Source organism: Plodia interpunctella, chromosome 28 (genome assembly GCF_027563975.2).
Source record: "Plodia interpunctella isolate USDA-ARS_2022_Savannah chromosome 28, ilPloInte3.2, whole genome shotgun sequence".
NCBI classification, from domain to species: domain Eukaryota; kingdom Metazoa; phylum Arthropoda; class Insecta; order Lepidoptera; family Pyralidae; genus Plodia; species Plodia interpunctella.
Genome location: NC_071321.1, coordinates 808,324 through 833,158, shown reverse-complemented (window position 1 = coordinate 833,158; position 24,835 = coordinate 808,324). Strand labels below are relative to the sequence as shown.

Here is a 24,835-nt window from a genome sequence, read left to right as displayed (position 1 = left end):
AAATGAAAGAATATATTTTATGCATTAAAATGGCATAACGTTACAGATGTTATGTGAAAAATAAATGTGTAATATATACCTAAGTACATAAGTAAATTTATTTTATAAAACTGCAGTGTCCTTTTTTTACCGTTCATTTCGTGTTTTGGCAAACTATACCGGCCATTTTGTGTAATGTAACTTATTTTATACTAGCTTTTGCCCGCGGCTTCGCCCGCGTGAACGTCTCTCGGAATCTTGACACGCTCTTAGAGCGTGTTCACATTGCTCAGTTGCGCTGCGATGCGATATCCTCCATCAAGTTGACGTCCGTCGACGGATCAACGCAGAAGAACTTAGAAGGGTGAATTTCACGAGTGTTTCGAACTCCGCCGCGGGCTCTCATTAGTGTTTATTAAATTGTATCATACACAGTGATAAATTAATTATCCTATTTTATAAATAAATAAAATACTGGTACAATGTTTATTCTATAAATGTTTAATTAAAAAAAAAAAGAATCTTTATTTAAAAAAATGTCTGACACTATGAATCGCTACACGCCACGTTCAAATGGTCGTGAAATTCACCCAGAAATTGTATGAAGTTTCGACGTATGTCAACTCATTGTCAGTGTCAACCTCAATAGAAAACAACGGAACACGACGGAGCTACATCGTGGTGCGTCGTCCCAACGGAGCAATGGGAACGCGCCCTTACATTGTCACGCGAAAACAGAAAATATAAAAAAAACATTTGATATTTTTATTCCAAAAATATCCACGAGACTCTTGAGTGTGGTACACAAATTTTATTTTTTGAAATTTTTATGTGTACTGTACATACACTACATACATTACTAATAAAATTATATGTCAAAATTAATTATTGACAAATGTTAATTCCACCCTGTTATTCGCTTGTTTATGATTATTTAATTACAATATTTATGTATTTTACAAATGGATTATGAAGTTATATGCGGATTTATTATATCCTTATGAAATCCACAGCGAATTTTCAAATACCATTAGATTAAACTGATCTGTATTAAAAAATAATCATTACAAGTCTTGGTACCAGTAAATGGTGAAGCCGGCGGTGGTACTCGCGCCACGCGTGTTTGTATATCAATCTAATTCATGTTTAGTTTTCATAGACCACCACTTCAAATTCAAATAATTTATTCAGAAATTAGACCTTCACAGGCACTTTTTTTCACGTCAAATAGTTATTTCTCACAAGCTACAAACTACCTGCTTCCGGTGAAGGAAAATATCGTGAGGAAAAAACCTGCACCAGGATGCAATAACATTTTCTTCATTACACATTAGTCTTTAGTGTCTCTAGTTGTCAGAGCTTACGACATCAAGACGTTAATAATGAGATGAAAATTTTCTGTATGAGCAAGTTCCGGATAGAGAGGGGCGCGGGTTTAATTCCCGCTCGTATCCAGAATTTTTTCGTCTCATTCTTATTTTCAAAAATAAGTTAAAAAGCACGCGTGAATGTAGGTGTAACAAATCCATTTAAATCAAGCCGGCAGTTACGGTTGCCCTTTCTGCCAGGATCCGGACCAGGATAGACGACCTCGGTGGCGCAGTGGTAAAGTGCTTGCCTCTGAACCGAGAGGTCCCGGGTTCGATCCCCGGTCGCGTCATGATAGAAAATGATCTTTTTCTGATTGGCCCGGGTCTTGGATGTTTATCTATATATGTATTTGTTATAAAATATATTATCGTTGAGTTAGTATTCCATAACACAAGTGTCGAACTTACTTTGGGTACTGGGGTATTATGTAATCTGTGCTTTGGAGCACAGCTCAATCTGTCCTAATATATTTATTTAATATTTATTTATTTATTTATCAGGCAGTCTAGAGTTTCTTACTCGCTCATTTGGCTTTCACAAAATCGAATTCCAAGTTTCACAATTCTTTTTTGGAATGTTCACTAAATCCCAAGCATATTTTCATATAATTTCATGATGTGGGCCCTCAGACCACACGCGCATTCTCTAGAGGAGTTATATTTCAATTTTATGTTCCGCCCTTGATGTTTGGCCGGCCATTGCTGAATTGACAAAACTACACGTTAATTAGTATTACGAGCAAACATTACACAGCGGAGATTTCTACACGATCCTGTATGGTTAGCGACAGAAGTGTTTACGACCGATTTTATACCTGTTTTGATATACCTTTTGACTATGTACATTATGTACTTTTATATATTATTATTAAAAAAAAAACATTGTAAGAAACAATAATGGTAAGCCGATCTGGCATGATAGGGACCAACACTGTTCAAATGAGTTTCTTTCGGCATTTCTTCTCAGCAGTGGTCGTTCCGAAATGCCAGTAGTTTGTAGCTTGTGAGAAATAACTATAAATATAAAAATTGACGAGAAAAAGTGCCTGTGAAGGTCTAATTTCTGAATAAATAATTCGAATTTGAATTTGAATGTAGTCCACTAGCTTTTGTCCACAACTTCGTATATGAGTAAAAATCCGTTTCCCGTGGGAATTTCAGGAAATCCCTTCTTAGTGCTTCCCTACACTACATACCCCCAGGGAACCGACAAGCCAAATTTTAGCTTCCTACGCCCAGTAGTTTCGGCTGTACGTTGTCTGTCAGTCAATCAGTCAGTCAGTCACTCAGTAACGGAAGAGTTTTATATAATTTATTGATGATGATTGATATGAATTTAATAGAAATTAAATAAAGGAAAAAAAAGTTGACACTCGTCAAGAAAACGTCGTAAGAGAATATTTTAAAAACTAGCTGTGCTCCGGGGCTTCTCATCCGTGGGTATTTCGGGATAAAAATAATCTATGTATAATTCCAGGTTAATATTCTACCCGTGTATCAAATTGTTATCATAACAATTCGTCCAGTAGATTTTGCGTGAATGTGTAACAAACATACACACATACATCCTCACAAACTTTCGCGTTTATAATATTAGCAGGATAGGATATTATAAAACGCGAGTAATTTATAATGTAAAACTAGAATTCATTACACAAATTGGGTATAACTTTTGTAGCCATTTTTTATGTTATCCGTCATTTTGACATTTGTGCCTCGAAATCATTCAATTTTTTTTCTTTTCACCTCAATTCCTATTTAAACGGTGTTCGACCAGTATGTAACAACATTGATGTAATAAGCTTTTTTTTTTTCTTTTTTTTTTTGTTAATAATTTGTTTTTATTAATTTAAATTTCTTTTAGTTGTAGTATATATAATGTAAAAAATATTATTTTAAGATTGTTGCGTACATAAACATTAATTTTACTTAGCGCTGTAAAAGCTATATTTTTATTTTTTTTTTAATAATTTCAATGTAAGTCACTATACCTCCCAACTGTACTTGTATAAACACAATTTGTCGTAACGAAAGTGCCGCCTCGTTGCCACACACGAATTGCGCACGCAATTTTTTAGCGTTACGTGTATAGTACATTACATACGTCTGCCAATTTGTACATATGTACTGCACGGCTCGGAGCTTCAATGTGTACAGTCAACAGCACATCAACCTACACAATCAAATCAATTCATCGCAAACTCGTCGCTATTACCGCTCCATACAGGTTCCCTGCAGGGTAACTTGCTGTTACTGACTGTACATGTCCCCGACTAATAGTCGGGGATCACTTCTTTTCGCATAATTTTTTTATCCTAATTTAATTTAGCATAACGAGTTAGGTATATATTTTTTTTACATAATAATATTTTGACATAGGCACTTGTTTTTGTCATACCTTTTCAATAAGCATATAGTTTAGACTAATGTATTTTACCATAAGTTTGATTTGCATAAAGCTATAGTGCAGCAGTAGGTCAGGGTGCGGCGGGGCGGACCTCCGGCCACCCATAAGCCGCCTATATGCTTTAGAATATTATGCTTAAAAATGGTTATGCTTATGGTAGGTATGAGTAAAAAATTGTGCCTAAAACATTATGCCAAATCAATATTCTGCGTAACTATTATTATGATAAGTAAAAGTATGCCATGTTAAATTATGACATAAAAATGAATGCTTAAATTAGGGAACCGTATTAGTCGAGGGCAGATAGACCCGTCCTCCACTTTTCCATAGACTATTAACTTGTTAGCAAGGGGTCCATTTTATCTGTTCCCGACTGTAAAACATACGAAATTTTGATAAAAGATAGTCAGATAGTGGTGGTGTAGTGGCTAAGGCGCCCGCCTGTGGATCGAAAGGTCCCAGGTTCGAATCCTACTCGTGCCACATGAGTATTGTATACCAATCTGACTCATGCATAGTAGTTTTCATAGACCACCACTTGCTTCCGGTGAAGGAAAGCATCGTGAGGAAACCTGCACACTGGTGGACAGTTTAGTTCACTAGTGTGTATCCGACTATTTATACACAATCGCGCATGTTCTGAGACTGGTCAAGCATACTCAATCTAACGAATTTTCTTTGGTGTTAGCAATTAATATGAAAAGAAAGAAAATACAAATAAATACTACTTAATGTGTTTTTTAGCATCTTCCCATGGCCTTTAGACATAGAAACCCACCGTTGGGGTAAATCCTAGAGCTATATAACGCAGTCGACATTGAACTGTGGTTCGCGTGATTGCTGTTGGGGATTTTACGGAAAACGTAAGTACAACCATTTGTGATTCATAACAGCATCATTATAAAATGATTGGTGTAAGTACATTGTCATAAATATAAATATATATTATAAATAAATATATTAAGACAAATCACACAGATTGAGCTAGCCCCAAAGTAAGTTCGAGACTTGTGTTATGGGATACTAACTCAACGATACTATATTTTATATCAAATACATATATAGATAAACATCCAAGACCCGGGCCAATCAGGAAAGGATCATTTTCAATCATGACCCGACCGGGGATCGAACCCGGGACCCCTCGGTTCAGAGGCAAGCACTTCACCACTGCGCCCCCGAGGTCGACAAATGTCATGATTGAGCATAAATTATTAGTTGTATATTATGACGTTACGTCTATCTGGCATTAACTGACACACGACTGCAAAATGGCGCGAAAAAAGCACTATTAACAGTGGCTAATATTATAAAGAGAAAATATTTGTATTTTTGTTTATTTAGAACAAAAATATCTATGTAACTCCTAAAGGTTTCATATCTCTGTGCCAAAGTTAATCAAAATTGGCCCAGTCGTTTTTGAATTTCTTCGTTACAAGCAAAAAATCGAAGAAACAAAAATACTAATATTCTATATCGTATCTTCTATACCTATATGTTTGCGCATCACGGAAAAACTACAGGATAAAATTTGATGAGGTTTTAATTTAACAGTTGTGTAGCGGATGGTCTAACTTAAAATCTGGTAGGTATAGATTTCATCGCGACATGTTCCTTAGAACCGGAGATATTTACAATAATAAGTTATGTTCCGGCTCACGAAATAAACGCGGACGAAGGTGCGGGCAAAAGCTAGACTTATGATATTACTAGCTTTTACCCGCGACTTCGCCCACGTGAATTTCAAATTAAAATATCGGTAATTTAAGAAAAACTATTTCAACTTTTTATTTTGTAATTTGTATTAAGTTCTACACAATATATCAGCCCCCCTTTTTCAAGGGGGTTGAGGGGAGGTTCAGAAAAATCTGAATCACGTATTCATTAATTTGTTGTAAACAACTAAAATCCAAAATTTCAAGTCGATAACTTCAACGGTGTAGACTTTTCATATAAATGATTTTCTCCCCTTTCACCCCCACATGCCAAATTTCAACTTCCTAGGCCCACTAGTTCTGTCTGTACGTTGTCTGTCAGTCAGTCACTCAGTAACGGAAGACTTTTATATATATAGATTATGGACTTTTATATATATAGATTATATATATGAATATTAGTATGGACGTATTACCTGTAAACGAACGGGCCAACCTCGACCAGCTTTGGTTTCTCCCCGTGCTCCAAGAATCCCTGAGGGTTGCTTACATTGAAAATGTAGACTTTAGTCAACCTGGTGACTCCTGGTTTCTGCCAATAGCTGTAGCTTAGGGAACCGTTCCAGATCTTCAGTTCCTGGTGGAGAAAACATTGATATCGGACAACCGCGTGTGATTAGTGTATTATGAAGCAGTGGTGGTCCAGTGGTTAAAGACAGAAAGGTACGTATCCTACTCGTGGCACATGAACTTGTATACCAATCTGACTCTTGTATAGTCATTTTTTTGCTTCGGGTGAAGGAAAACATCGTGAGGAAACCATTGATACAATTAGTGATACAGAACAAAATCCTAATAGCAAATCTATACAAATATTATAAAGAGATAAGCGTTTGTGTGTTTGTATGTTTGAAGCGGATAATCTCCGAACCGAGGGCGAAGTGCGGGTTTGCATTTTCACTTCTCAACATCGAATCTATTCGAAGTGTGACGCAGCGAACTAATAACGTTGTAATCTATATTAATATATAAATCATAATGATAATACTTAAATATTAAAAATACATTTTTAAATATCATATATATCCTAATTACATAACTTACTATATATACATATATTATACTTTACCACATAATATAAAACTAATAAAATACCTTTCAAAATCAAACTTAATATGTTAATAAACTTTGTACTAAACTAAAATACTAACAACCTGAATTTATATAAATAAAAGCGTTAACTTATTTGCCACACTCCATATTCTTCGTAGTCTAACTAAAATGAATTGAATGCTCACAGTCGCACGGCGCATGAGTCATGCTTGTTTACGCCAATCTTGGGATATTTTGTACCTCCGTGGTAATTATGTAGGTAGTTTGAATTGTTTAATTAGTTAGACACCTTTATGTTCGTAATATATTATAATTTTGTACTTAACTTGAGAAAATAATAAATGTTCTTTCTAAATGTAAATAAATATTCCTAAAATGTTATTTTGTGAAGGGACCTAGTGTTTATAATACAGGCTCGGCCTAGTTTAAACACTAGTGTGATGGACTCAACCAATAATTATGTGATTACGATTACCTAAATACATTATTACTGTACCTAATTAGACGTAAGTCCAAATATGTATGTTTTTTATGAAATAAATAAATTATTATTATTATTATTATTAATAACATTGCAGTGTGGTTGTCGCTGCGTCACAATAGCGCAATGTGATTAGTTCGCCGCGTCTCACTTCGAATCGATTCGATGGTGAGAAGTGAAATTTTAGCTCGCACTTCGCTCACCGATTTCAAAAATTCTATCACTATTACCAAAGGTACATTATTCAAGATTGATATAGATTATATTTTATCTCAAAATTTCCACGGGAGCGAAGCCCCGGGCAACATCTAGTAAATAAATAAATTTAGTATCTTACTCGAAATATTATGTAGTCAAGCCATGGTACAAAGGACAGCAGAATGCCAATCGCAACAGTTGCTATGCTAAACGTTATCACAGCCAGGCGACCTGTGAAAAAAACAGTACATTAAATAAGTTAACTTCGTTTCTAGATGAAATAAAACAGAAGGCAGAGCTCGTGTCGTATAGGGAGGTGAAATCGATGGCTGAGGACAGATTAAGATGGAAAATGCTCCACCGACAAGAACAAAGTTCTTAAATTAATTGATTGAGATTAACTTCATTATTTATTTCTTTATTTACCAAAATGAAAATTAGCCATATACTTTGGAGGAGCTCAATGGCTTGTAGTTAGCGCGCTCGGCCTGTGATAGTGGCGGTAAAGACACTCACAATTAAAATATTACTGATAAAAAATTATACATAAATTTATATTTAAAAAATGGTAAGCCCTTCTGGCATAATAGGGACCAACACTGTTTGAATGAGTTTCTTTCGGCATTTCTTCTCAGCAGTGGTCGTTCCGAAATGCTAGTAGTTTGTAGCTTTGGTAAACATCATTTAATTTAGATTATGACGTGAAAAAGTGCCTGTGAAGGCCTAATTTCTGAATAAATGATTTGATTTTGATTTGATTCAATATCTTGAACCCCTCCGTGCTTCGCTAAGGCATGTTAAGCCATTGGTCCCGCTTGTATTTGCTGTCGTTAAAACACACCAATCCACAATGGGCCCGTGGGTCACGGCCCAAACTCCTTATCCATCCGTAAGGAAGGCCAGTGCCCCAGCAGTGGGAACGTTCCATTGAACGTCGATGATTGATGATACCCTATTGACTTTGCTCATTCCTCTCCTTTAGCTTTCTCTATATACTGTTCTGAGTTTTGCGGCTAATCCAACTAATATTATAAATGTGAAAGTTTGTTACTCTTTCACGCAAAATCTACTGGACGTATTGTTATAAAATTTGGTACATGGGTAGAATATAACCTGGAATAACAAATAGGGTACTTTTTATACCGAAATTTCCACGGGAGCGAAGCCCCGGGGCGCTGCTAGTAGATTATATATAAAGCTATAATTTGTTTATACATACAAAGACATTGTAAATTGTAACCATTGATTTCCATTCCATGAAACGGATTGCGAACCAGAATGTTAATTGTTGAGAATAATTGATTAAACGTGATTATAAAACCGCAAATGGGACTATTAAAGAAAAATTGTCGCGGTGTACAGATAATGATGCGTGCGCGCATTGGCGTACCTATAGGTAGTTTCAGGGAGGGCTTTCAGACTATTAGTTTTACTATTAGACTATTACTTTCAGATATTTCAATTTAATGTTCTTAAATCTGTGCTTAAAACTAAGTTTACCGAAGAAGAGACGGCGCAACAAATTTCACCACAGCCTTTTCTTCAAATACGTCAACTTAACATATCTATACTATTATTATAAAGAGGTAAGCGTTTGTGAGTTTGTATGTTTGAGGCGGGTGATCTCAGAGACTACAGAACCGATTACAAAAATTCTCTCATCATTACATTTTTGAAATCGGTTCGATAGTTTTATAATAATATTATGATATATCCACGTCTGTATCTCCGGAAACATTGGGCCACGAGCTAGCTTGTCATAAAATATTAAATAATTATCTGTATTTACATAACTTCTAAGTAAATTAAAACAGTTTATGGCTTATAAACTCGGAAATATAATGGAGTAACTATTTCGCATTGTAATATAACTAATAAGTTAGTAAATAGTAAATAATAACCACTGAACTTGCATATCAATATAAAATGGCGGTTTAGTATTGCTGTCGTAATATAAATAAATATAAATATATTAGGACAAATCACACAGATTGAGCAACCCCCAAAGTAAGTTTGAGACTTGTGTTATGGGATACTAACTAAACGATACTATATTTTATAACATATACATATATACATAAACATCCAAGACCCGGGCCAATCAGAAAAAGATCATCTTCCATCATGACCCGACCGGGGATCGAACCCGGGACCTCTCGGTTCAGTGGCAAGAACTTTACCACTGCGCCACCGAGGTCGTCATAAAAGTATGTAATAAGTATGTGCTAAGACGTGTTCCAGTCAGAACACCTACGAGAATAGCAACTTCTTCTTCTTCTTAGTAGTCGTGTATGCCCCATGGCTGAGGGTCGTGGTCATTACGTGGAATTAAACACACTTAACCACTTTCTTGGCATTATTAATGGAGTGGTTTGCCATTGCCTTCTTCATTTCACATACATGTTGTTAATCAACCAGTGTGCAGGTTTCCTCACGATGTTTTCCTTCACCGGAAGCAAGTGGTGGTCTATGAAAACTACTACATATGAGTCAGATTGGTGTACAAACTCATATGGCACGAGTAGGATACGAACCTGAGACCTTTCAATCCACAGCTTCGAATCCTACTCGTGCCACACGAGTTTGTACACCAATCTGACTCATATATAGTTTTCATCGACCACCACTTGCTACCGGTGAAGGAAAACATCGTGAGGAAACCTGCACACAGGTGGACAGTTTAGTTCACTAGTGTGTATGCGACTACCCGCCACTAGATGGCGGTAAGTAGTCGTAAAAGTCATGTCAGATGGCTTTAGGCGACTTGAATAGGATCTGACACCAGTGTTAGCAATAACACGTTCCATATGATGATGATAATAATGACTGTGTAATACGTTGATGAAAGTACACAATGATCGATTACCTGACTTGACTTTTATATATTATTAGAAAGAAAAAAAAAACATTGTAAGAAACAATAATGGTAAGCCGATCTGGCATGATAGGGACCAACACTGTTCAAATGAGTTTCTTTCGGCATTTCTTCTCAGCAGTGGTCGTTCCGAAATGCCAGTAGTTTGTAGCTTGTGGGAAATAACTATAAATATAAAGATTGACGAGAAAAAGTGCCTGTAAATAAATAAATAAATATAAATAAATAAATAAATATATACGGACAAATCACACAGATTGAGCTAGCCCCAAAGTAAGTTCGAGACTTGTGTTATGGGATACTAACTCAACGATATTATATTTTATAACAAATACATATATAGATAAACATCCAAGACCCGGGCCAATCAGAAAAAGATCATTTTCCATCATGACCCGACCGGGGATCGAACCCGGGACCTCTCGGTTCAGAGGCAAGCACTTTACCACTGCGCCATCGAGGTCGTCTAGTCGAGGTCCTGTGAAGGTCTAATTTCTGAATAAATGATTTGTATTTGAATTTGAATTTCCGAAAGTACATACATCGGATTTAGTCAAAATGAACGAATCCCTGTAACAATGGCTACGTAATTTACGTACTCGTAATGAAATTTATTGTTAGAAAATGAAATTATATATGTGCATGGCCATGCTTAACACATTTTGATGTACTTTAGACGGATGTTGGGTTTCGAGTGAAGGAAAAGACGTATTATCACGAATAACCAGCTATTACGAGGCCCAAGTGCAAGGGCGGCAGCGATTTTGTTAACGTTATTATGATTTATGTAATCATGATCGTTTTAAAACATGTCTCATCTCCCTATGTTTCGTGGATGTGAAGCTGCGAGGCTCGTTAGCGTAATAAATATATATATATTTCTTTCTCATTTGAGCGCCGTCCTGGTTTCTTCCTCAACCGTTGAGCGTCGGAGTTCAGTGTACGCTTTCCTGCTTTTGCGTCTTCACGTCGCACGGTCGTCGGCATCCCTAGTTGTCAAGCTTTTTATGTTCAAAAATTAATCCCAGACATATTTTTTTTATATTTTTAGTGCGTTTGCCATGAATCTAGCCTGATGAGAAGCGAGCATGAAGTCTATAGTACTGTATGCAAGCTCGAAATCACTATTACTTCTTGTAAATCAATAAATTTTGAAGATTCCGCTATATTCACAATCGAATTCTACCCTGACTCTCTCTTATTTGAGCGATTTCCCGGTTCCTTTCTTAGCCGTTGAGCATCGGAGCCTACGGCCTGCTAATTAGGTACTTGCCTGGCCAATCCTTGCGAATGCTTTTATTGCCTATCATCTTCATGGACTATATATGGAGTGGCCTCTTTTCAGGGCGGGAATGAAGAGAGATACCTATATCCTTCCGTTGATGTCGGAATGAAGCGACAAAACAAAGGTTCGATCGAAAACGCCTTTTAAATCATCATCATCATCAAATTCTAATTCAAATCATTTATTCAGAAATTAGACCTTCACAGGCACTTTTTCTTGTCAATCTTTATATTTATAGTTATTTCTCACAAGGTACAAACTACTGGCATTTCGGAATGACCACTGCTGAGAAGAAATGTCGAAAGAAACTCATTTGAACAGTGTCAGTCCCTATCATGCCAGATCGGCTTACCATTATTGTTTCTTACAATGTTTTTTTTTGCTTTCTAATAATATATAAAAGTACATAATGTACATAGTCAAAAGGTATATCAAAACAGGTTATGATTGTGATCCGAGTGCTGATTATAATATATATATATATCATCCTTTAAGAACTTCGTTCTTGTCGGTGGAGTTTCATCCATATCTTTCTATTCTCAGCCATTGTTTTGACGTTCCTATACGACCTTAATCTTGCTGTCTTCTTTATTTGATCCATATAAGCCCTTCTTGCATTTTAAATATCCAGAGATTATTTTCTCTCTGCATCACCGACTGGTTGACTGGTAGAAAAAGCTTCAGGCTTTAAATTCCATTATCATTTACATGTTTTTGTGATAAAGAATATATTTCCAACACATGTTTACAGAATGAATAAAATATTATTTATACTCACATCTATACTATTATTATAAAAATTCGCGTTTGTGACTTTGTGAGATTGTATGCTTGAAAAATTCTTTCACCATTTGAAAGGTACATTATCTAAGATTGTTATAGGCTGTATTTTATTTAAAAATTCCCACGGGAGCGAAGCCCCGGGCAACATTTAGTATATAATAAAAACACAAAATTATATTAATTTAAATTAAAAACTATCTAACTGTATAACTTAAAACTAAATACTTTAAAATGTCTATCTATGGCGATATCTCGGATAGTGGGCAGCGAATTTCCATTGCAATTCAGCGCGGGAATGCTGCTTGTGTGATAGTGTGATAGACACCTTGCCTACGGGGGTTTAAATTGTAATTATAATTACAATGGAAATTCGCTGCTCACTATCCGAGGTGCGAGATATTTTGATAAAGTTAAAATATATTCGCTTCAGCTTATATATTAGGTCGAAACCGCAAGGCCAAGAAATCTTTATCATTGAATTAATTGCAGTTGCAAGGAACGAGTCGGAGTCACGACTTCATTCACGTGACTCCAGGTCTTCCACCTGACCTGATAGTGACCAGATTTGGAATAAGCCGTCTCACTCTCTCTTCACCTGAATAATATTATCCAAGTATTTTATATATACTAGATGTTGTCCGGGGCTCCGCTCCAGTGGTATTTTTGAGATAAAACATAGCCTATAGCAATCTTGGATAATGTACCTTCATAATGGTGAAAGAATTTTTGAAATCGGTTAGGTAGTTTCGGAGATTACCCGCCTCAAACATACAAACTCACAAATGCTTACCTCTTTATAATAAATAAATAATAAATATATTAGGACAAATCACACAGATCGAGCTAGCCCCAAAGTAAGTTCGAGACTTGTGTTATGAGATACTAACACAACGATACTATATTTTATAACAAGTACATATATAGATAAACATCCAAGACCCGGGTCAATCAGAAAAAGATCATTTTCCATCATGACCCGACCGGGGCTCGAACCCGGGAGTTCCTCTCAGTTCAGTGGCAAGATCTTTACCAATGCGCCACCGAGGTCGTCACTAATAATAATAGTATATAAATGTACAATTTGCGGAGATAAATAAGTAAAGTAAATAAATACTCTTTGTATGTGTGCTGGCGCTGGTACGGCCACGTCTACCGTAGACCGGAAAATTAAGTAGGGAACCAATGTCTGGCTTTGCCGCTCCCGCCCGGCCCTGACAGAAGGCAAACCCAAGAAGTGCTGGCTTGATGTCGTCAAGGATGATATGCGTGACAATGTAATGTCTGACAACTAGCGATGCCGACGACCGTGCGACGTGGAGACGGAATAGTAGGAAAGCGGACACTGGGCTCCGACGCTCAACGGCTGAGGAGGAACCGGGAAAGCGTTCAGATGAGAGAGAGATCCTCCTAGGCAGGTCGTAAACTGGCTACGTCCACTTGTACAGTCGACCGCATGTAAAGTTACCCTGCGTGTTTCTTCCAGCCGCGGTAATAGAGGCGAGTTTGCAATGAATTTGGGTAGGTTGATGTGCTGTTCACTGTACACACAGTAATTACCGAAAAATAATCTTAATATTATAAATGCAAAAGTTTGTGAGGATATATGTATGTAACCTTTCACGCAAAGTCTACTGAAGTATTATTTAATCTGTGACTGAACTGATTGTATTATATTAATTTGGTATACGGGTAGAATATAATCTGGAATAACACATAGGGCACATTTTACCCGAAATTCCCAAAAACACATTACAAATTGAAAAACAATTAAATATTAAAATTGATTACCCAATAATCGATTTAGTTAAATGACATGTAAGTTCTCAACTATTAAGTTTTTATACGGTCTTACCACTATTTCCTTAAGTAGACACAAAAAATTAAGTACAGAAGTGTAACTTGTAGAAGCGACGGTGGTCAATTGGTTAAGAACGTGTCCGCCTGTGGCCCAAAGGTTTGTATTTAAATGAGACTCATGTATAGAATTCGTAGACCACCACTTGGTTCCGGTGAAGGAAAACGTCGTGAGGAAATAGGATACCAATACACTGGTTTACAAATAAAGTTCACTAGCATGTTTGCGATTACTTGCCACTAACTGGCGCGGCAGGTAACCGTGAAAGGTCATGTCAGAATGAATAAAATCGGATACTTGTGTATTAGTTGAGAAAAGGCCGCGGTGAAGTTTGTTGCGCCGAATCTTCACCTGCGCATTGGAAGTCGCCGGTAGACTTAGTTTTAAATAATTTTTTGACGTCAATATGTGATGTGTTGAATGAACAATTTTGAATTAGAATTTAAATAATTCTGATTTTTGTATAACTCTGTGAAAAACTGTTGGAATCACATCTGTACCCTTTACATTTGTGCACGTCAATTTTCCTACATTGTTGCGTGGGCTATAATTATTTATGTAATATACTTATTATTAGTATAAGTGTTATGGAGCAATTGAAATATAACAGGGATTTAACCGATGGTCACAAATGTCACTATCGTAACGTAATTTATTAGTTTTATAGTAGTATAGACAAGACCGCGTTTAAACACCGCGTTTCGGGACTTTGGAGACACGGACTGGCATCTGATGTATTGTGTCAATAACAAAATGACCATTGAGATCGGATAATGTTTAGGGTAATAAACGTTTTCGCTTTTTAATAAATAAATAAATAAATAAATATATTAGGACAAATCACACAGATTGAGCTAGCCCCAAAGTAAGTTCGAGACTTGTGTTATGGGATACTAACTCAACGATACTATATTTTATAACAAATACATATATAGATAAACATCCAAGACCCGGGCCAATCAGAAAAAGATCATTTTCCATCATGACCCGACCGGTGATCGAACCGGGGACCTCTCGGTTCAGTGGCTAGAACCTTACCACCGCGCCACCGAGGTCGTCGAATGTCGTTTTTGAATGGCCGAGTTACTTTGACGTTATGTCAGCTCCACATTGTCGCCGAACTCGGACACACGCCGACGCGAATGAACATTGCGTGGTTAGTAGTGAGCGCTTTTATTTACCAAATTCAAATTCAAGAATCTTTATTCAATTTAGGTTGATATACATCACTTATTGACGTCAAAAAAATTATAATTACTTAAAAAGTCTACTGCCGGCTTCCAAAGCGCAGGTGAAGAAGAAGCGGCGCAACAAATTTCACCGCAGCCTTTTCTCCAAGGACGTCAATTAACAAATATACTCGTAAGTCTTAGACATATATTAAAAATTAGGAGGACGAATTTACATCATTATTAAAAATGACAAAATTTGAATGAATAAATAAAAGTTGTATTTCCAATAAAATTATTGAAAATTGTCACACAAAATATATATATATACGAGTATATCAATAAAAAGCTAAATGATGTGATGGTAGGTAGAGTACTAACACTAAACTGAAAGTAAATATTAACTAGGTATTCCAACGCAACTCCAATAAATTTAAGTAGTAATTACTTTTAAAATAAGGGCAATACTAACCAATAACCATCGCAATGACATTGTCATGACAGATTACGGAAATCTGCCAATCACAGGCAGGCGTGTTCTTTAGGACGACCAATCAGAATAAAACATGTAAACGAGGCGCGGCGCCCTTCTAAATTTATGGATTTGATTATAAAGAAATCTTGGAATTAGTAGGGTGGTCACCACACCCGTCACCTGGTTGTCTGGGTTCGATTCCTAGCGTACAAATATTTCTGATAAGCTGCGCCCCGGAGCTTCGCTCCCGTGGGAATTTCGGGATAAAAAGTACACAATCTGTTATTCCAGGTTATATTCTATCCGTGTACCAAATTTCATAACAATCCGTCCAGTAGATTTTGCGTGAAAGTGTAACAAACATACACACATACGTACTCACAAACTTTGGAATTTATGATATTAGTAGGATTGCCATCAATCTGTACGGTTCTGGGTGGGTTATGTCCTGTTTCAGTGTTTGTGTCCATCGAACCCACGATACAGCGGTACACAAGCTTAATGCTTAGTGTGGACTATTGAGTGTTCACCATAATTATAACGTTCCAGGTATAGTAAGAAACGTACTAACATTATAATGTGTGCAATTACACCTCTGACCTATAAATGAGGTAGCTTATAATTTGTTTAATCACCATTTTCCTGCAATACTACAGTGTCCAGTGTATGCAATTTTTGACCTGTGGGTCGACGGCCAAGCGTGAGCCGTCTGAATAATCCTAACCTAACTAATATTATAAATGCGAAAGTAAGTTTGTTTGCTTCACGCTCTATCTACTCAACCAATCCTCTTGAAATTTTGCATAAATGTAGATTAAAGTACAATCATCCCGGAATAACAACTGCTCCAGTAACAAATCACGCGGGCGAGACCGCGGTCAAAAGCTAGTTTATAAATAAAACATTTGACACAAAATTATTATCTCCATGATAAATAAATATGTGTAGACAAATCACACTGATTGAGTTAGCCCCAAAGTAAGTTTGAGACATGTATTATGGGATAATTATAATATTCTTGGGCCGGAGCCGTACGCATAAAATCATTATTACCATTACAAATAACATTTCGACTGTCACTTTTAGGGTTCCGTAACCAAATGTTAAAATGAGACCCTATATAAGACCCCGCTGTCCGTCCGTCTGTCAGCAGACTGTATCTTGTGAGCCGTGATTGTTTTACTTAAGATAGGTACTGAAAATATTCAACAGATGAAGTTTTATTATTTGTAACAAATACTAAAGAACAGAATAAAATAAACATTTAAAAGGGCTCTTATTACAAATCTTATATAAATCGTGATATATTTTGTCGCTTTTAACTAGCGATTCGACCCGGCTTCTCACGAGGTCTATAAACCTTCGGGAATCAATAATTGTCTAAAATGTTTAAAAGTAGTACGGAAAGCGATTTTGTTTTATACTAGTAGTGATTATGTGTACATAAGGAACCTTTAGTACGCGAGTCCGACTCGCACTTAGCTTGTTTTATTTCATGACATCGTATCAATTGGTTCACCCTACGGCTGACCTTAACCTGTAAAGAGCAAATAAAGTAATGGACACGTCAAAACCGGTCGACCTTTTTCAAGATGGCCGCGAAACATCAAGGAAGATGAATCAGTGAAACATGTTGCGAGGAAAGTGAGTGAAAGTACTAACATATTATTGATATTGTCGGTCAAGGTTTAAGATGGTACGACCGGATCTTGTCCGCGACGTAGCCCGCGGCTAAAAGTCATTCTCCAGCTATGGCCGCACCAAAAACTACTTAAATATACAATGTTCCGTTTTGACGTGAAAGAAAACACACTTTCATATTTATGGTATTAAATATCTATACTTAGTGTTCTCCTTCTTACTTTCTTTCACATGGCTGAGGGTCGTGGTCATTAAGTGGAATGAAACAAACACAACGACTCTCTTGGCAATATTAATTGAATGGTTTGCCATTGCCTTTCACACACAAGTTGATAATCAACCAGTGTGCAGGTTTCCTCACGATGTTTTCCTTCACCGGAAGCAAGTGGTGGTCTATGAAATCTTGTGACATCAGTATTCCCGCGTCTTTTTGGTTGTATTGGGGGCTGCGGCGCCGCAAAATCCGGGGATAAAATAAAACAAAATTTTGGAGATTCGGCTAAAATTTAACCGGCGTCATCCCTTGGGCGGCCAACCTGCCAAAGCTATGTGTTCCATAATCGCCTTGTTCGATTGCCACGGTGGGATATGGATAGTGGAGTATTCTAGGGCGGGGACCACACGGATTCACCTGTGTGTGAAAGGGCGAGCGTGGAGGTCGGAGTGCATATGATAGTATTTACTGAGTCATGTTGCAAAAATCTGTAATATGTATCGACCATGGCCTAAATGGGTTAGCGCGATAATATTTTTATGCAAGAAAATATATATTTATGTTCGATACGTAACTCCTATCTTTGAATATTTATTTAAACTAAAACATAGGCTAAAAATAGGCATTTTTAACTAAAATTTTTTTTTTGAAAAATATGCAATTTTGATCGTAGTTAAGTACTTAGGTATTGTATAACACCAACAAAACGAGCATTGGGCCGCGCATAACTCATAATAAAATTTGAAACTCTATTCAACATGGGACGATATACATCAGTTGTTGACGTCGAAAAATTTGCTTAAAACTACATATGTTTCAATGTAATATTCTTAAATCTGTGCTTAAAACTAAGTTTACCGCCGACTTCCAAAGCGCAGGTGAAGAAGAAGCGGTGCAACAAATTTCACCACAGCGTTTTCTTCAAATACGTCAATTTAACATATCTATACTATTATTATAAAGAGGTAAGCGTTTGTGAGTTTGTATATTTGAGGCGGGTAACCTTCGAAACTACTGAACCGATTTCAAAAATTCTTTCACCATTAGAAAGGTACATTATCCAAGATTGCTATAGGCTATATTTTATCTCAAAATTCCCACGGGCAACATCATTTTTTTTTATATGTACTCTTTGACAAACCTATAAGTTAAATCTTAAATAAGAAAGAAAGAAAGAAATCATTTATTCGGCAAACACATAAAATCCAAACATACAAAAGAGTAACGAGTATCGATCGAATACAATATGTAAGCCGAAATGGCGACCAGCTCAGCATGGTGCCAAGGTATCGAGCCAAGGCGCTGATTTTCAGCTGGAACCAAGCACAAAAGTAGGTAAGGTGGCAAAATAAACAAGTTAATATGTACGGAAACAGAAACACACAACAGCAAACAATAGGATTAAACATATACGACTTGGGAAAAAATGTAAAAAAAGGAATAAAGATAAATTACATTGGAAGCTACGGAATATATATATATATATATATATTTGTAACAGATAGGAGGATTATCTATATTTACTCAGAGTTTATCCCTGCTATTCGTACACCAATATTCGTAAGTTTCCTGTAGTATTAATATTAAGTTTTACTTTATTTTAATTTTTAATGAAACTTTTTTTTTGTTTGTTTTATTAATGGCATCCGCGGAAGACCAGCGCCGTGGCACACCACGGCATATGCTGAGCGGAGACCGTTTTGTCTCAAGCATTACATTTGTCTTTATTTGTAATGTGTTGTATGTACTAATATGTTTGAGCAAATAAACGTTTCTTTCTTTCTTTCTTTCTACCACAGATGCGACAGACCTTCAAAATATCTACATAAAATTATTTTAATTCTCGTGTACATCCTTCAGTCCCTACTTCCTAATTCTATATAAGAGTAAGACTTGGCAATAGGCCCGCGAGTTAACAATGAAGTATTATATGTAAAATTCCATACATTCTCTTTTATAAGTTTATTTGTTAGACAAATAAAAAAACACCCTTTCTTTCAATATTCATTTCACTGCAACTTTTGAACAGATTTCCATGAAACATGGCTAAGAACACTCGGGATAAAATTATCTATGACACAAAGAAAAAACTAAACGAAATTTGGTTCATACGTTTTGGAGATACGATGACACAGACAGATATACATAAAATACAGAAACGTTAAACTTATAACACCCCTCTTTTTGTGTCGGAGTTGAAAATTGTTCTTAATTTTGTCGTCGCATAGTCACCCTACTCTTAATTGCTGGGATAACAATGGCGATTATACAAATTGACCAGGAAGACGTGACAATAGCTATTATTAGATAATACACCTGATTAATTAGACATACTTGGCATGTCATGCAAAATGTGTTACTTTTTATATCTATATTGATAAAGCAATCATATTATAAACTAGATGATGTCCGGGGCTTCGCTCCCGTGGGAATTTTGAGATAAAATATAGCCTATAGCAATCTTGGATAATGTACCTTTCTAATGGTGAAAGAATTTTTGAAATCGGTTCGGGAGTTTCGGAGATTACCCGCCTCAAACATACAAACTCACAAACGCTTTCCTCTTTATAATAATAGTAGTACCTATAGATAGAAAATCCATTTATTTGAGACATGGTGGATACGAACACATTTAAATAATTAGCTTTTGTCCGCGGCTTCGTCCACGCAATTCTCCCATACGAACAGTTATTTTTCCGGGATGAAAGTTACCATATGTCCTTCTCCGTACTTTAAACTACATGTATGCAAAATTTCAAGAAGATTGGTTGAGTAGATATATCGTGAAAAGGTAACAAACACATTTGTTACATTCACGAAACCTGAAATCTTCACACCCTTTTTTGGCAGTCGGTAAAAAGCCGTTGACCTCGTCAACTCTAATTACCAACCGTAGATTTATGATTACCTAGATACCGTATAGAATATCTATTTTTTAAATGGGGCTGAGAATCAGCGCCTTCGTTCGTTCCTTGGAACCATGCTGAGCTAGCTACCTTTTTGACAGATGTTTTTTATTGTTTTTAACCCCAGACGTAAAACGAGGGGTGTTATAAGTTCGACCGCTAAGTGTGTCTGTCTGTCTGTGTACGTGGCACCGTAGCTCATCAACGGGTGAACCGATTTGGATGCGTTTTTTTTTATTTATTTGATGGCAAATTTTTAAACGGTTGTTCTTAAATATTTTTGATCGAAATCGGTTCAGCCGTTCAAAAGTTGTAGCGAAATTAATATTGAAAGTCGGGGGGTAGTTGTATAGTTTCTAATTTGTCTACAAAATAAACTTGTGTTTTGTTATACCTAATCGTAAGTTTAGAGTGTCCTCTACGAAACACTACCACCGAATAATGAATCTAATTATCGATAGTGCCCGAAAATATCGAATACTTTATTGTGTACTTACATTGTTATATTACTGATAAAAAATTATACATAAATTTATATTTGAAAAATGGTAAGCCCTTCTGGCATAATAGGGACCAACACTGTTTGAATGAGTTTCTTTCGGCATTTCTTCTCAGCGATGGTCGTTCCGAAATGCTAGTAGTTTGTAGCTTTGGTAAATATAATTTAATTTAGAATATGTCGTGAAAAAGTGCCTGTGAAGGCCTAATTTCTGAATAAATGATTTGATTTTGATTTCGACAGTATAAATATCAGTGGTTTCGGACACTATCGCTGATATCAAAGAATAAACATACAATGACATGAACGATACTCTCGATTAATATTTTTTTTGTAAATAGGACTAATGCTACTACAATATGTCCTTTGATACTAAATAATAAATAAATATATTAGGACAAATCACACAGATTGAGCTAGCCCCAAAGTAAGTTCGAGACTTGTGTTATCGGATACTAACTCAACGATACTATATTTTATAACAAATACATATATAGATAAACATCCAAGACCCGGGTCAATCAGAAAAAGATCATTTTCCATCATGACCCGACCGGGGTTCGAACCCGTGACCTCTCGGTTCAGAGGCAAGCACTTTACCACTGCGCCACCGAGGTCGTCAAATACTATTACAATACAATACACGTTAAAATAGTATTACAATTCTGAGTCCTAACGATATTTCTCTTCATCGGAAGCAGAAGAGGTAGTATTTGAAAACTACTATAGGTATTAAGTAGTTTTATTGAATTATATATGAACAGTTAAATTTCGAACTTCGTTTCGGTTCATAGGCCTTAAACATGGTAATACGGCATGGGGCATGTGGTATCTAGCTAAATATAAATCTATACCTATTACACATTAGTCTACGGGATCCACAAAACCTGCATAGATTACCGTTAAAATATGAGAAAAAAAAACGACCATTCAGACAACACATTGTGTAGCTCAGTGCGTCTCAAAGTTATCTGTCCGAATCGCGCAAAAAACTTCAGCTGAATCGCAATTGAACCTATTAATATTACGGAATTTAAAAGCTTTCATTTAAGGACTGCACACTAGCGCCACCATTTTGTCCAATTTCTTTTGTTTATTAGCGATAACTAAAAAAAGCATGATTCCAAATTATTCTAGATTGCTAGATTAAGGAATTTATTGCAAAGTATTATAATTTTCCATTACACAATGTAGTCACAGTCTACTAAACCGAAAACGGTGGCCACTAAAATCTATATATATATATATAAAATAATACTCCTTAGCCACGTATAAGGCAGGCCCAAGCAAGTAGTTTGTAACTTTGGTAAATATTATTTTATTTAGTTAGAGTATGACGTGAAAAAGTGATTTGATTTTGCTATGGGTATGGAAGATTGTTAATGCCAGCTCCACGCTGTCGCCGAACTCGGACACACGCCGACGCGAACGCGCGAACATTGCGCAGTTATGAGTGATTTTATTTACCGCAATGGAAAACCAGCAATGTATACCGGATCCGCGAAAGTTTGGCGAACTGTTCGACGACAGTGTGGAGCCGTTAGATTGATTGGAGTGTGGAGCTTTAATTACTGTGTGGTTTTTATCCCCCAATGCATAAAGATGGGTGTTATAATACAACTTAACTTCGAAGTACCTAGCTGCAGTCGCATATAAGCTGGCTACGCTTAAGTATGACCACCTGCGACCGGCTAAACCTGGGTCTAACCTCACTTTGGGGTTTACCCGTAACGCACATAAAAATTTGACGCGTCTTTGTCTCTGTTGATCAGTCTGTGACATCAGTAAGATCTAGTTTTTAACCCCCGATGCAAAAAGAGGGGTGTTATAAGTTTGACCGCTAAATGTATCTGTCTGTCTGTGCACGTGGCACCGTAGCTCATCAACGGGCGAGCCGATTCGGTTGCGGTATTTTTTATTTGATAGCTAATGCTTTGGTAATATTTTATGCGGTGGTTCTTAGATATGTTTAATCAAAATCGGTTCAGCCGTTCAGAAGTTGTAGCGAAATCAGTATTGAAAGTAGGGGGTTTTTTAATTTGTGTAACAAATAAACTTGTTATGTAATCAGAGTGATCTTCACAGAACAGAACATAATCTTAATCACTATAACGACTTCCGTGGTTTAGTGGTCACCGCACATATCCCTGGTCCCGGGTTCGATTCGCAGTGCAGGCAAATATTTGTTCTAATGATTGTCTGCGCGATTCAGTGTGTGTTGTTCACGTTTCTGGGTTTGTGTGTATCGGACCCGCGATACAAGCTTAGTGTTTTGCCATTATACGTAAATTCTGTTGGATTTCAAGCAAGCCAGCTTCTTGTGTTTGCCTTCTACCAGGGCCAGGCGGCAGCGGCATAGACACACATTTGTTCCCTACGAAATTTTCCGGTTTACACGAGTTGTGACCGTACTTAAACTTAACTAGATTAACATTAGGCTAATATTTTAAATTTAGGTATATTTATTTATACACCGAACTTAATTTAAACGCTCATTTACGATCTCGGTTATCTGTATGTCTGTTTGTACGTGCTTTGTTTTGTTAAATTAAGGTTGATATCCATTAGGTGAGGCAGTCAAATGTTTGTTACTTACTTGTCCCTAATACATTCTTCTCTTTTCATAGTCGTATTCCTCATGGCTGAGGGTCGTGGTCATTACGTAGAACGAAACACACTAACAACTTTCTTGGCATTAGTAATGGAGTGGTTTGCCATTGCCTTCTCCATTTCACACACAAGTTAATAATCAACCAATGTGCAGGTTTCCTCACGATGTTTCCCTTCACCGGAAGCAAGTGGTGGTTTACGAAAACTATACTATACATGAGTCAGATTGGTATTATACTATACAAACTCACGAGTAGAATACGAGTTTAGGACGGTGTTATAAAATAATATTATATAATATTATAATATTCAATATAATATTTATTTTTTTAGAAAAGCTGTTTCATGTAATAAAGTATCTACATCAACAATGACAACTTAAATATTCAATATTTATTCTTAAAGTTTCAAGAAAATTGTGTGTGTGTTTCATTCGCGTAACGATCACGAACCTCGGCCAGCGTCCAGCGGTCAAAATCTTGTATTTTAATTATCGTAACCTATTAATGTATCATAAGTTTTTCACATTCCTTTATATACCTAATGGAGTTCATAAAATGTTTATTTTCAAATCAAATCCATTGTTTGTAAAACAACCTTTATTTTTAGCCGTCTTCAGTTTAATATTCCGAGTTGATACGAGTGATTTGTATGTGTTACGTAGACAAAGTCAAGGTTACGGCTATGTTAGCATTGTAGGCCCACAATAAGACTATATTTCCATGATTCTTTCTTTCATAATTCGTGTGATAATTCATATATTGTGACATTTAAATTTTATTTGTAAAACATGTACGTGATTTGTGATCTTCAAGTGTCTGAATTATACTTCTATTTCGACGAATAAGAATTGTAATTATGAAGTCATGGGAATCGAGTGTGTCATGCTCACTCAAATGGTCAATCTGGTGGTGGCGTCGTGGGCCGGGTCGCGAGGTTCCCTCTATTATGGTTGAGCTACGCGATGGCTGTCCCATGCGTCAACTCGTGAACGGGTGCTGCCAGAGGGAACTGGTCATCTCGTTTCTCATATATTTTCATGTAAGTTAATTGTGTTTCACATCGATGTATATATATATATATATATATATATATATATATATATATATATATATATATATATATATATATATATATATATATATATATATATATATATATATATATACCTTTTGACCATGTACTTTTATATATTATTATAGAAAGAAAAAAAAACATTGTAAGAAACAATAATGGTAAGCCGATCTGTCATGATAGGGACCAACACTGTTCAAATGAGTTTCATTCGGCATTTCTTCTCAGCAGTGGTCGTTCCGAAAT

General features: G+C 36.3%; 1 protein-coding gene across 1 annotated transcript in view; it reads right to left on the bottom strand.

Annotated features, from left to right (window-relative positions):
• Positions 1 to 24,835, bottom strand: part of dsb (debris buster) — an 86,838-nt gene that overhangs the window by 15,214 nt on the left and 46,789 nt on the right. The window contains exons 3-4 of the mRNA XM_053765857.1: positions 7,343 to 7,434; positions 5,888 to 6,048 (exon numbers count right to left, since the gene is read on the bottom strand). Coding sequence (XP_053621832.1) covers positions 5,888 to 6,048; positions 7,343 to 7,434 — 253 coding nt within the window. The remainder of the gene's footprint in view (positions 1 to 5,887; positions 6,049 to 7,342; positions 7,435 to 24,835) is intronic.